At 34.2% G+C, this 15254-nt stretch overlaps 1 protein-coding gene across 2 annotated transcripts in view; it reads left to right on the forward strand.

The window, feature by feature from the left end:
- The first annotated feature begins 5994 nt into the window (after positions 1-5994).
- LOC109242079 (187-kDa microtubule-associated protein AIR9) overlaps positions 5995-15254 on the forward strand; it is a 28091-nt gene continuing 18831 nt past the window's right edge. Inside the window, exons 1-12 of one of the 2 annotated variants that reach the window (XM_019408907.1) lie at positions 5995-6320; positions 6913-7846; positions 9491-9562; positions 10332-10397; positions 10625-10696; positions 10817-10882; positions 11038-11100; positions 11179-11244; positions 12067-12166; positions 12370-12471; positions 13953-14185; positions 14272-14386. In XM_019408907.1, the coding sequence (XP_019264452.1) occupies positions 6941-7846; positions 9491-9562; positions 10332-10397; positions 10625-10696; positions 10817-10882; positions 11038-11100; positions 11179-11244; positions 12067-12166; positions 12370-12471; positions 13953-14185; positions 14272-14386 (1861 nt within the window). In that variant the 5' untranslated portion in view covers positions 5995-6320; positions 6913-6940. The other variant, XM_019408908.1, reaches the window with a different exon arrangement.

The following is a 15254-nucleotide window of genomic DNA, read 5'->3' on the forward strand; positions in this document are numbered from 1 at the left end:
GCTGACCATCTTAATATGCGAGGTATTGAGTCAGAACACCTCGTAGCAAGCTCCGTGCTGACGGTCGAGCAACACTCATAAAGCCACACTTGCAAAGCTAATGAGCATCCCCGTATGAGATAAGAATGTACACGGGGATTTAGACGATGCTAACGGATTCCATAACCTGATTGAACGATTTAATACCCACGGGTATGACTCAAACTGACCAGACTCTACCAAATAGAACCTAAAGTGGTCTATAAAAGACACATGGTCTTTGTCATAAGGGCAAACGAAAAATTCCAAAAGATAAAGAATGCACAACTTGACTGCATCCTCATCGTTTACCCAAGATCTATTTGTTACTATGTTTTTCAAATACCACTTCTCTACTCTTTTTTTGTTAGGAAAATAGCTATTCATTAACTTACTAACATAACTAGAAGTATATCCATAATCTGTAAACTGATTCACACAATTTTAACCGGTAAATAAACCAAACTCTCTCAATGAAAAATTCAATTTTCCCCCTTCAAGTGGACTGAAAAAAATGATTCATTAGACTTAGACAGTTCATACTTCATCAGAAGATGAATAACTTGGTTTTGCATGCAAATGGAGGAGAGAGACGGTAAATAACCAAAACAAGTGTTTTTAAAAAGCTTTAAAGCATTTGGAGACAATAACTCTTTTATCTGGCTAGGAATGCTAGGATCACACAAAGTGTGGAATCTAAGCACCCCATAATCCACATTATGTGGGGCAAAATAATGTCCATTCTGCACAAAATGATAAATTATTTCACATTAGTAAACTGCATAAAAATGAAGCATTAATCTACAAATTATCTACATATAACTACACAATCACTACACAAATAGCTAAAAATAAATCAAGAAGAAAAAATACATACAAATCTGCTTCAAAAAAATACAGCCTACCCACACATATAACTACAAAACACTACAAGACATCTACAGATATAAACATTATCTACAAAAATGCAGGAAGAAAAAAGTAACTACAGCTCTGTTTCAAAATTTAAAAGCTAACGACAATATAACTACAAAACGACTACAAAATAACTACAATTATAAACTGTAGAAAATCACAACTACAAATAATTTAGAAAATTAAGACAACTAATCTACAATTTACCAAAACACTTAAAACAAAGATTTTTACATCCAAAACAAAACTAAAAAAAACTGGAAACGAAAATAATAAATGTTTACCTTCACCAAAATTTTTTTCTGAGCCAATTTTGGGAGTTTTTTGGACTGTTTCTTCGTTTTTGTTTTGAGGAAGCAGGAGACAACTTGGGTTTTTTAACTATTGGAATTTTAGGGACATCTTCAGCAAAGTCGTCATCTATACATACCTCTTTCCCCTTTCTTTTGAGTTGTTTGCCGCCTGGTGTAGCACTTCCTCCAGAATCGTGCATTTGCTTTGTTCTCATCTCGGCATGGATTTCTCTAGGAGATGAACTGTGAGTAGTAGGTTCCATCGCATGTGTAGATTTTACTTGTTTTTGTGGTGATTTTGGTGTTAAAACACCCAAATCGAAAGAGGGAATATCACCTACTGTAGATTTTTTAGGTATTTTTTTGGGAGATTTGATGTTGTTCATGGTTTAACTTCAACTTGACTAAAGATGGGAACGAATTTTGTAGAATGATAACTTCAATATTTGGTGAATTTAAATGGAGAATAATGAAGAACGTGGGTAGCTTTTGTTCTGTAAAGAAGAAAACAGACGCTAAATGTGGGGGAGTGAAGGGTAAAGGTAAAACGTGTGGGGGGGTGGGGGGGGGAGGTTAAGGGTAAAGGTAAAACGTGAGCAGAGGGGGGGGGGGGGGTTGAGCTGAAAGGAAAGAGAAACGTGGGAATATACGGTCCTATAATTATGCCTCATATAAATGCCCCATTAATTATATCCCTGTTTTAAATTATGGTATATAAATGGTAATTTGGTATACTAAATGTAATTTACTCAAACCTTAAACATGTAGGGTAAAAAGGTTTCCTAAGTGGGATATGAATGTAAAAATTCCTTATATTTTTCATAGGAAATATGCTAATGTAATATATCGCCCGTTTGGCCAAGCTGCAAAAATCAGCTTATTTTGAGAAGTGCTTTTTTTCAAAAGCGCTTTTCTCAAAAGTACTTTTGGCGAGAAGCAGTTTGTGTTTGGCTAATTAGTTTGAAAAGCACTTTTGAGCAGCAATTAGTGTTTGGCCAAGCTTTAAAAAACTGCTTCTAAGTGCATTTTTCTCAAAAGTGCTTCTCAAAAAAGTGCTTTCGGAGAGAAGCTACTTTTTTCTGATTCTCCAAAACTACTTCTGCTTCTCCTCAAAAGTACTTTTTTTCCTTCCAAAAGCTTGGCCAAACACCTCAATTTTTGGCCAAAAGTGCTTTTGGCAAAAAAAAAAACACTTTTGGCCAAAAAGAAGCTTGGCCAAACAGGCTAATAGCCGGGTAGGGCTAACTATAATGTATAATACTTTCGGAGTTTTGGGATTCAAAATTTCAAAGTTTCAAATTCGAAATTCGAAATTTTTGTAAGTCAAATCTGAAATCCAATATATAACTATACATTTCAAACTAAAAATTCATTTGGTGCGAATTTCAGTTTTACCTAAATTATGCACACGCCTAATCAATCTTTAATTGTGGTTTTAAAACTACCTTTAGGATTTGAGCTCCATTGGAGATTAAGGATAAAAATATATTACTTCCCGAATGCAGAATTAATATTGGACTAAAAGTTTAACAAAAAGGCAAATTTAAGCAATATCAAACAATAAATGCGCCGTTTAATTACGTTAATTTAACAAGATAGGTTGAATGAAAATAAAATCATGTTATAGGGTCATCGGGCAAAACTTGAAATTAAACATCACAAGCAATATTTGCCCACACAGCTAAACTTGTGACTAATTTAATAGTACTTGTAGTTCGCAAAACTCATGAACAATTAAACAAACATAATTTTTTAATTCTTTGTCCGTCCATTAGTCCGATGACACTACAACTACTACTGTAACTGCAAGAACAGCTACTGGAAACAACGTCAAGGCTATTTTACAAAACTTTCTTAAACGAGGACAAAACATAAAGAGCCTGTTTGGAAAGCCACCTTGGAAATGGATTTGAGTGTAATTGGATGTAATTACACAGTTTGACATGTTTGTTTGGCCACGTAATTACTTGGTCAGCATGGAATTGGGTGTAATTGGAGGTGTAATTACACTCTCCAATTCTCAAGGGGGAGGTGAGAAGTGGTGGTAATTACAAGGTTGCTTTTTACTTTCTTTCTTTTTTATTTTTATTTTAATTTATTTTCTTTATAACTTTTTATTTCTATCATTTTAATTTTTTAATTTTATTTTTACTTTTTAATTTCTTTTGAAATTTTAAATATATTTTTCTTTGTACATAATTTATCTTTTATTTCTCCATCTTTACTTCTTGTGATTCCATGTAATTGCTTATATTTAATATTTTATTTATATTATTATTCTATATTTTGAAACTACACCTGCTAATATTAAAAATAATGAGTCATTAATAACTTGGCATATAATGAATGATGCAATTAAAGTGGAATTCCGTTGTTGAATTTGGTTATAAACTTATCATGTTTCCTAATCTTAAGTTGCAGTGGAACTTACTATTATTATGTTGGAATTTGACATATGTTAAACTATTTTTTATTTATTTATGAAATATGTTATATTTATGGTTCTAATTTGCTTGTTTTAGTAGCATTGGTTCACATTGTATGTTGTTCATTTTTTTAGTTAGAATTGATAGATTAGTTTTGTCAAACATTTGAATAATGTCATGATACTATATAATTTATTTTATCAATCATGAATTCCATGATGTTCTTACAAAACGTATATTTAGTTTTTGTAAGTATCTAAACTAAATATTATTAATTTAAATATATATATATATATATATATATATATATATTATTTTTTAAATGTATATTCACGAAAAAATATACATCTTAAATATCAAATATAATATCATTTATACTTGTAAAAATTTATATGCTTTATTATATTTATTTGTAAGTTTTGATAATTACTTAATTTAAAATTTAATCTAAGTGTGTAATTATACTTGTGCAACCAAACAGTAAATTTGTAATTACATTGTAATTATACTATGATAAACAAACAGGTCATCGTAATTACACAACTGTATAATTACTACCCTAGTAATTACACCAATTCTAATTACAGGGTGGCTTTCCAAACAGACTCAAAAAGTAGTCTCAAATCATCCTATTTTGTGCACATCTCCCTTAATTTACTTATACGTCTTATAGTGTAGCAATTTCTCCAAAGGAACAATGGGGTCTAAGTAGGCATCTGGACATAAAATATGTGAGATCTGAAAGAAAAACAATTAAAATTAAGTTAATAATAATTAAAAAATTAAAATTAAGTTTGAACATGCTTTTTAATTATAAAAATATTACAGTTTTGTAAGATAAAAATATTATTTACTTGAAAAATAGGGTAAAGCCATTTTTTCAAATTAAAATCCATTTTCAAATTTTTGTGAAACTCATCTTTAAGAATCCAGTCAAATGTATAATGGTCCTAAATGGCTTAATGAAATGCATAATGTGTTTAGTTGTCCATGACATCACCAGTCCTACTTCTACAGCAACATAGACCAATTCCCTAATTTTATTAGTTTAGATAGATTTTCCAATTGAGGCAAATCATAAGGAAATCTTGAATATGGTTATTTGACCTTGTCATTTCATACGTCAAATTTATTCTCAATTATTACAAGAACGAATAAACAAATGCAATAGAATCCAATAATCGTGGGAAAATACTAACCTACAATGATTTGGATATTGTCAATAATATGACACAGTGTATACAGATTCCTCTAACAATAAATTATCATGTGAACGTTACCAAGAACTAATTCATTTTATATTGGTCCAATAACGAATAAAAATTTGGTGAGAATAGCATAGTTATATTATGGATATGGTACACGAAGCTCATATGCAAAAGCCGAATAAACCCAAAAAAATAAAGAAAAAATAATACTTATAATTACTTTTCATAATGAGATGTGTATTAATTTAACAGATTGGACAATTCCCTAGCAAAAAGGACAAAAACGCTATGTCTGTAATGTACCAGCCCAATAATCCCTTTCTTTTCGACAAATAATATTTATTTTTTACTCATATTGTACTACTACTTAATATAACTTAAGTTTCTCTATTTGAATCCCAGTATGAGTAATATTATTTATCGTCATTCATGAATGGCAACCCAGGAAAAGCTCAAATTAATCACTGCTTCCTAATGTCTTTCTAAAATTTAAAACTACTTTTAAGTTTAAGTATTATCAAACTTTCGTTCTTCCGATGCATATTCATAATTATAAGGGTAGAATGATGTTTGTACACATTTTCTAGAGTTTTATATATTATTATTTTAGTTTATAGAATAGTATCATAACGATATTGAATAGCAGGATTTCCTTCGAGGGGTTCAAAAAAGGAATAAGTTAAAATGAATTATAGCTAGAGGGGATTGAACCAATGACCTTATACAGGTTTTGAACCCCCTAGCCACTAAGTTATGCTTTTGGGTTCTTTCAAGGAAATTCAAAACATAATATATAGAGGTAAAAAAATAGATTTTGCATCATATATATATACAGTATAATTTTTCGGCAAAGGGGGTGAACCCCCTTCCACCCCCTAAATCCGCCCCTGGCAATGGATAACATAAATAATTCCGCCAATTAATTTCTTTTTTTTATTCACATGGGTGGATCGAATATTTTATTCGTTTTAATCCCGCCATTATCTGTCCTCCCCGCCCGTTTGCCACACTTAAATAGTAAATACTACGTAGAATTTACTCCAATATTTTAATTATACATAAACCTATTCATTGTAGAAAACGGATAATGAAAATTTGAATATAAATGTTCCCCGGGCACAACATAGTCACCTGCGTGCAGACAACGGTTGCGCATTTCAGGAAGAAAACAATAATGTAATCTCATTGTCCCGTGTTTTTCTCACTCTTACTCTCACCTTTCCTATTGGCTTCACCAAATATCTCTCTCTCTCTTTCCTTGGAATCAGCTTCAGTTACATTCACTCACTCTCTCTCCCACTTTTTTTCCCACGCTTCGAAAACTCCCATATGGATTCTCTACTTTACTAGTCTCTACTATACTACTTTTTTTCTTGCCCCAAAACCCTAAAGAAAAAGGAGCGGAAATGGTCTAGGTGTTTGTTGAACTACCTTTTTCACCAGATCTAGACTCTATCTAGGTACATACCAAAACGCAACTGCTTTCTTGTTTTTTTTCCCTTTCTTGATCTTTACTGTGGTGGTGTTCCAATGTAGGAAAAAATTTCCTGATTTTTAGCTCTAAAGAAGCTGCTTTCTTGGTTCTCTTGTTCACTGTAACTTTAACAGGTGCTATAGTTTTGGTTAAATTAAGTTGCGTTCTTGCCTTCCTTTTTTGGAATGTGATGTTACTACGGTTGTTTGGAATTTTGAGCTACAAAGAAGCTGCTTTTTTGCTACTTTATTCATTTTGCGTGGTGGGGTTTTACTGGAAATTGGAAAAGAAGTGCTTGAATTTTAGCCAGAAAAGGTGCATTCTTGCGTTTTCTTTGTTTATATTTGGAGTGGTGATTATGGTAGGGTTCTGAGGGAATGTGACAAAAGTGCCTGAATTTCAGCTAAAGAAGTTGCACTTTTGTGTTAGATCTGAGACTGACTTTTTGGTATAATTTTCACTGTGTTTACATTGAATGTCTGTGATGCACTCTGTAGTTCTCCTCTGTGTCAGTACTTTTATTCTCCCTACAAAGAAGATGTTTTGTGCTAATTTAGCTGCTCTGTTTGTTTGGACAGGTGATTGTTCTTGAAGAACTTGTTGCGAATGGGCGACCCAGTTTTAGTATCCACTGAAGACTCAGTGGAAGAGAGCCAAAGTCTGGAGATAATAGAGAAGCCACAGGATTTTGTCGAACAGCCACAAAGTTCAGAGTTACTGAAGCAATCATCAGCAGAGAGTGTGAAAACATCATCTAGGAAAGTGAGACCGAGTTTAACAACTCAAAACGGGGCAACGAATGTTGGGACAGTTAAGAGGAAAACTAGAATAACAGATGGTACTGATTCTAGTTCCAAAGCTGTTAAATCAACTCTGACGAAATCAACCGTTAGTAGCACTTCACGAATTTCAGGAACACCTCCAGGCCCAAGAAGAAATAGCACCGGTGATTTGCCTGAAAAACAGCCAACAACAGTAACTAACCGACCTAGTGGTACTAGTGTTGGTTCAGGTACAGCTAAAAAGAGTAGCTCTTTGGCCGCAGATCCTATGAGGCGATCTCTTCCTGAAATTCGAAAGAGCACATTGCCTTCCAGCAATGCTAGAACTGCAACTCGATCAAGTACATCAGAGACTAGACGATCAGTTCCCGTTTCGCCTCTTACGAAGACTCCAAGAGCATCGGTTAGTTCGGATGCAAGTAACCAAGAATCTGTTAAGAAAACCTCAGCTAAATTATCATCACCATCACTTTCCTCTGCAAGGAGGAGTGCCTCTTCGTCGTTGGACAGCACTGCTAGTAGTGTCTCAACCAGGAAGTTCACTACGAAATTGTCTTCTTCAGCTGCACGGTCACCTTCTGTTTCTACTGGGTCCAAGGCTGGTTCATTGTCAACATCTCTGGACAGAAGTACTAGTTCATCCAGTAGGAAGAAAGGGGGGATTCTTGAAAGTCGTGATTCACGCCTTATTATGCTTCCTAAAGTGGAGACCAAAGCTGGCGATGATGTGGTAATAACTTGCCCCTCTATCCTTCTTTTTGCAAATATTAATTCTAGTTAACGCTAAATTAAAGATGAATGAAAACTTCTTTTCATTAGACCTCTTCCTAAGGTGGATAAAATTGCCTTTTCATATAAGCTGCTCCACTAGTACCCTTTTTTCTTCTAAGGGTGCTCTTTAAGAATAATGCTCATAGGTTCAAGAATTAAGTAAGGGTTATGACATGGACAAAGCATAATTTAAAAGGCTTAAAATGGGAGCTACTCGCTTCTCAAACATCAAACTGTTGGTTTTAGTGCTGATGGTGAGACATACGTCGTATTCCTGTTTTTAGATCCTTGTGCAGCGGCTTTCCATAACTTTACCTAATCCTCACATTGCATGCTATATCTGAAGAATACCATAAAACCCTGTTAATAGACAGAATCCGTGTCTGTATTATAGATGTCACATTTGGAGTTGAGTAGTGAAGTAGAATCACTGTTACAACTTATAGAAGCATTTGTATAGACAGTCAGAGAATTTCTATTTTTTTTTTGTTGTTGTCTTTTCTGGATGTAAAGACATCACTCTCTTTGTGCTGATTTTTTGACATCTCTAATACTTACCTCTTAAAAAAGAAAGAATTCCATAAAATCCATTAGTTTTCCCTTTTTTTAATGTTAAACCTCCATATAAATTTAGCTATCGCAGATACTTTGTCTTACAAATTCCCACTTTTCTATAGTGATTGGTTCTTCTACCTATCAGAACAAAAAAACATGATTTTTCAGGCTAATTATGCTTTTGAATTATACCTTTTAACTTAAAATCTTTTGAAGTACACACTAATTTCAACTGTTTCTTTAATGGAGTTACACATTAAATTTCTTTTGCTTTGAACTATACCACTTTACCTAAAATCTTCTAAAACATACATTAGATTCATCTGATACCGTCTTTTTAGAGGACATAAGTTTTTCTTTGATTGTATTCTGTGGACTATTATGATTGTGGGGCTCTGTTCTTATGACAAGCAGTGCGTGATCAGCTCCGTTAATCATCTCTAAATATGGATTGTATTTTAAGTTAGGTTTTCTAATTGTGGTTAGATGGTCTCACCGTCTCAAATGGATGTATTTCATCTTGTGGATGGAAAAATGCTGCTTAGGTTATCTATTTGCTGTATTCCTTTCCTATCAAAATACCTCCCAATACAAAGTCAAAAATACTGTCACAGTATAGGATAAGTAAACATTATATTCATGCAAGAATATAGACTGTATTGGAAAACAATATATTGGTAAGACCGTAAGAGCATTTAGTACGTGCAAAGAGTGAGAGTTTGGGTCTTTGGTTGGTAAAATATTTTTGTGTCGAGCTAGTTATCCAGGTGAGATTTTAGGTTGGTAAGTCTTCTTAATAATACAAGAGCATATTTTGCAGATTTATTGACTTCAATAGTTCAATGCTAAGCTTTTACAGCTGTTTTGTTCTGTATGATTTCCTTAAAGGTTCTCCAGTTTGTTTATGAAATATCTTTTCTCCATTTTGCTTCAGTTGAAACTCTTTTAGTAAGGTCATATGATGTATTCCCTCTGTTCATTAGGAAAAAAAGGGTTCTTTAGTAATGTTACTGACTATTGAAGCTTCGTCCCTTCATTTTTCTTCAAGCGCTTGGATCTGAGGGGCCATAGAATACGCAGTCTCAACAGTGGCGGGCTGAACTTGTTGCCAAGTTTAGAGGTAACTAACAGTGATTCCATCTTATTTTACTTTTCAGAGGTTTCCCTGTTTACAACATGTTTCTTTGCTGATGAGAGAGGAGTGAACAACCATAAAGGACTCTGTTGGACATGTTACCGTTTAGTTCAGCAGATAACATTCTCTGAAAGCATTCTTTACATTCGTCTTGCCAATGCCCTGTAAAGAAGTTGCCGCTGACAGTCTGATTCATATTTGCCACATGTAACCAGATTTAACTACAATCCCATCTGGGCTCCAATAATGCTATTTCGTACAGTATCTTGTGTGTATAAAAATGCTATGCTGCCTCGAATCCATTTTATTTGAAAATTTAGATTGTTAAGTTGAGTTTTGAAGTACGGATTTCGACTCATTAGCATGATATTTACACTTCTGAAAACATACATAGTCTTCAAGTAGGAGATCACTGGCATGGACAGAAAGCTCTCTGTAAAAACATGGTGACCTAGAGAGACTAAAGCTTTGTTCATTATTGTTCTACTCATTGTATGGTTTTTTGTTTCTTTTCCCACTTTGAACATATTCCTATGAACGTGCACTCTTGATCTTCGGGGGAAGGTGCAATCTTTATAGGTTTCTTTATATACAAGTCTGGAGCTGTTCTTTTATGTTTAATTGTAACTCTAGTATGGTAACTAAAGAAGTTTGAAGTGGTTGGTGTGTATCTTTTCTGGTATAGGAAGCCGCAGTTATTATTTCCAGTACTCCAAACGAAGGTATTGTTTTACCAATTTATTTCATTTTGCAGTTTGTTTACCTCAGGGACAATCTGTTATCAGTATTGGATGGTATTGAAATACTGACTAGGGTGAAGGTCAGTTTTCTTTGTATGTTTATGACAGTTAAAAATTATATTTCTTCAAATTTTGCGCTTTGACACTCCTATGGAAGGGGTAAGGTTTGCGTACACTCTACCCTCCCCAGACCCCACTTGTGGGACTACACTGGGTTTGTTGTTGTACACCCCTATGGAAGATGATGTAATTCTCTTGTTATTTTCACACTCATAGAAATCTGATATATTAATATTTTACTCTTTAGGTTCTCGATTTGAGCTTCAATGATTTCAAAGGTCCTGGATTTGAGCCACTTGAGAATTGCAAAGCTCTTCAGGTTAGCCCTTCTCTTAATGTCTTCTCTATTTCAAAGACTTACATGACTGATGACGGTTACTCTTTCAGTGGAAAGGCTCTGAAATAATTTGTCATTCTTGTTCAAATTTTGACATTTTAGCAACTCTATCTTGCTGGGAATCAAATTACATCACTCATAAGTCTTCCAGAGCTTCCCAATTTAGAAGTAAGTCTTTGAACATCTGCACCACTGCTTGTTCATAGTCACAGCAGTCTTCACTAAGCATATTTAATGCCTACTCTATCTTATGTTGTTTTCTTAACTATCAAAGACAGACTAAACAGTAGCTTATTGTTTTTTCTTTGGCTGTTAAATTTCAGTTCCTATCTGTTGCTCAGAATAAGTTAAAATCTCTTTCAATGGCCAGTCAGCCTCGGTTACAGGTTGATCTCTGATTTTCATCTTTTGTTACTTCTTGCTGCTTGTATGGTTAGAACCTGCATCACATATTTATTTTGCAGGTCTTAGCTGCCAGCAAGAATAAAATCTCTACATTGAAAGGATTCCCGTATTTACCTGCTCTTGAGGTTAGTAATGAACATCTAGTGAACTTCTGATTATCGTTAGATGTCTTATGTGCTTATAAATGATGAATATCATGTTGCTTTTTGGTAAAAGGAGTGATAGTTATTGTTGTTTGTTGCGGTAGATAAAAGATAGAATGATAATGCCAACTAGGGTGAACTATTGACATATGAATTAGTGTATCCCTCTCCATTCTTAATTAATTTACTTTAGTGGTCTGAGTCTCTCAGATGCTTCAAAATATTTCTGAAACCAAGCTATGCAGTGTTGATGGGCACTGGATGCAATGACAGTACAAGTACACATAATGTTTGCTTAATTCATTCGTGTTAGACTGGTCAGATGACAAAATAAAGAGAGATCCTGATAGCTATAGTACGCACCACATCTAGGTGTTCTCATTTGAAGTACTTGTCAAAAAGGTGTTCTCATTGGAAGTACTAATCAAAAAGGTGTTCTCATTAGAAGTGTTAAACTAAGCTGACAGTAACATTAACCTGAAAAAAGCTTACAGTAACATTACTTTTTTTATTTTTTTACATGGAATAGACGAATATGAAATTTTCTCTTGTCATTTTCTTATTATTAAAACACTTCTTCTGGATCCTGACTTGATTCAGTAAATATCTGATAACTCTTAAAATGATAGCGGACACTGAAATCTGTCTCTGTTTGAGGGCACATTTGAATTAGAAGATGTTCTATATTATGTGCATGTACTTTTCCATATTTAGCTTTTTATGTTGAATGCCGTGTAATTTACTATGCTCAAGGATGTTTTTTGAGTTGCCTGAGTTATTCTTTCTTTCCATTGCGAGCTGCAGCATTTACGTGTGGAGGAGAATCCTATCCTTAAGATGCGTCACCTAGAGGCAGCTTCCATTTTGCTTGTGGGCCCTACATTAAAAAAGTTCAATGATAGAGGTACAGTACTTTGGTTAATTCTTGCTTTTCTTATGGTAGTTTGCATCCTTTGCGTTTTGTTGAAGATGATTTCTCATTTCGTAGTATTGCTTGTTGTTTCCTTCTAAAGGAATCATGTAGGGATTTAGTTACTATTTTACTATCTGATTTTGCAAATTCCTCTGATGTAACTTGTAAGTTTCTGATGCAAAATTTGCTTTTAGATCTCTCGCGTGAGGAGGTAGCACTAGCTAAACGTTATCCCTCTCACACTCCCGTGTGCATCAGAGGCGGTTGGGAATTTTGTCGTCCAGAACAAGCTGTCGGTGAGTTCCCAAGGGTTTGCTATCATTAAATTGGCTGATTCAGTGATAATCTCTCTTTGCATTTTTTTTTTCATGCACAAGAAGCTCCGTACATCCTTAAGTGGCGTTAGTTGAATGGATACCAGATGTGTAAGATTTGGTTGTTGAACTGGGGGATATGATGTATCCTGTGTACCAACGTAGCCTTGGTATCCATGCTTGAGTTAAACTTTGACTAGTCTATTGAGATTGGATTAGCATCCGTTGCCGTTAGGAGCTAGTCTTCCTGTGGGGTCCAATGACTTATTCATGCGACGACGCACATAGATGTTTAATCAAGTGGCAGAGTGGAATTGCTTTCTGTTTTCTACTACAGATTTTGTTTACATCATTTTATCAAAATTCTTCTGGTAAGAGGCAAGATAAAGGTTTAGAACAGTCTCAAGATCTATAAACAAAAGTTAGAGGCAATAGGAGAGAGAATCCAACTTCTCTCTTTAACAATAACTCAGAGCGATCTCTGGCGACATTGGAAGGTTTTACCGTAATGCTGTAAGAAATTCCAACATATGCCAGGGAATTTAGCTGTAAGAGCTTTTTAATCGGTGATTTAGCTGTAGGACATAGTGCTATGCTGTAAAAGGATTCACATGACTGTCTCGGGCCTCCATCGAGCTGGTTGGGCTATTTAGATTGTTTATGCTCCTATTATTTGGGGCATTCCCACAATTATATATCCGCTCTTTGATGTTTGCTGTGCTCCCTACTCTGTGCCAGAATGGTATTTCCTACCAATCTACATTCTCCAGAAAAAAGTTGCTTTTTTGTGTTTACTTGTTTTATGACTTTTATCTATGTAGATAGTTTCTTGGAGCTTGTAGCTAATATATGTTGGTGCTTCTGCACTTAGCTTGATGGATATTAGTTCAGTGACACAATTACAGTGTTTGATTTTTGAAAAGCAGGCGAATGTGCAGTAATAAGACAAACAAAATTAGAGCTAGAGGGGTCATCTCACATGCTCCTCCCTTCCAGATAATTTTTTTCATATAACATAATAGAAAAGCACTTGAAGGAATTTGATGACACATATCAAACACAATATTAATTTTGTGTATACTCTTGGAGCATAACGCCAGTCACTTGTTGCATAAATGAATGGATGGGATTCCTGACATGTAATTTTTTAGTTAGTGCTCTTGCCATCTACTCTTGTATACCGGGGATTTTCCACTTATTGTTTATTTGTAAAATTTAAATACAAAAAAAAAAAAAAGTGAAGCGTAATTGATGTTTGTTTGGTTTCAAATATACTTTCTTAGTTGCATTTCATCTGTTTACAATTGAGAGTGCGTTATACCTTATTTGGTTATCATCTTATTATTTCTTATTATGGAGCTTAAATTGATGTCTGCTCTCAGATATAACAATTTGGCACGCCAGCTGATTTTCTTTCCTTTAGTTTTAATTTTTCATCTCTCTATTACTTCTCTCTTCCACAGATTCAACTTTTCGCTTTCTGCTTGAGCAATGGAAGGAACAACTTCCTCAAGGATACTTGCTCAAAGAAGCCATTATAGACCAGCCATTTGAGGAAGATGCTTGCTACTGCCACTTCAATTTTGTTAAGGATGAAGCTGAGAATACTGATTCAGACATAAACTTGAAATACCAATGGTTTATAGGAGAGAGAACTCCATCAAACTTTATAGAAATACATGGTGCAACGAGGGAGGTAATACTTTTCAGCTGCTCCATTTGACGTTCTGTGTTTCTATATCCATGAGACATCATCACATAATTACAGCTTCTTATGATCAGTCCTATTGGCCAAATCATGAAGACATTGGTAGAATCTTGAAAGTGGAGTGTACCCCGAAGCTGGGAGAGATGGAATATCCCACTATTTTTGCAATATCTTCTCCAGTTTCGCCTGGTATGTTATTTTTTTTGTCTATTGGAAATAACAGTATAATGATGAAGTGACTTATCGGAAAAGGTTAATGTTGAAATGACGTGCGCTCCCTCTTCTCTGAGATATTTGAAATATACGCCTCGAAAGATTGAAAACTAGTTTGTGTTTGAGACTCTAATTATTTGGGAAAGCAAAAAGTGTTTTATCTTTGGGTAGAACATTTTCTTTTTTATATTCTAAACTAGTGATTATATAATAATGTTATGTAGTTCCGCAGATAAATATATAGAAGTGTAATCTAATTAAAAAAAAGAAATTGATGTCGATATCAAATTCACACAGAAAATTAGATAATTTAACTCTTCGTCAGATCTGAGCTTTGTTATTCTTTTTGAGACATGGGAATAATCGAAATGCAAATATATGTTCGAGGAATTTTATTTCAATTTCTAAATTTATTCGCTTGCTAATTTATGCAATGTCCAATCTCACCTTGGAAGATTGTTTAGTGCTTGGGCAATGTTAACGAGAATCAAACAGGGATTATTGTGAATCCTACTAGACCTATTATTGCGAATCCTGCAGGACATTATGCTTTTTATCTACTCTGTTGCAACTAACACAACTAGGGGCTGCTAAGGTGCTATATTTACATGTGTCTCTGTAGTAGACCTCAGAACGAGAAAAAAGAGAGGAAGAAAACAAGAGAAACATCCCATTTGACAGATTTTAAAACATTTGTTAACTTCTAGTACTTGTCAAAAGAAAATTAGAAAATGTGCTTATTCATATCTTAAGAACCAATGTAAGACGAACAAGGTTTTTTATAACTATAAATATGGTTGCCAACACAACCTTGATGCTGATGAATACCCATGTTACCTTTCTA

Source organism: Nicotiana attenuata, unplaced genomic scaffold (assembly GCF_001879085.1).
Source record: "Nicotiana attenuata strain UT unplaced genomic scaffold, NIATTr2, whole genome shotgun sequence".
In the NCBI taxonomy this organism is placed as follows: domain Eukaryota; kingdom Viridiplantae; phylum Streptophyta; class Magnoliopsida; order Solanales; family Solanaceae; genus Nicotiana; species Nicotiana attenuata.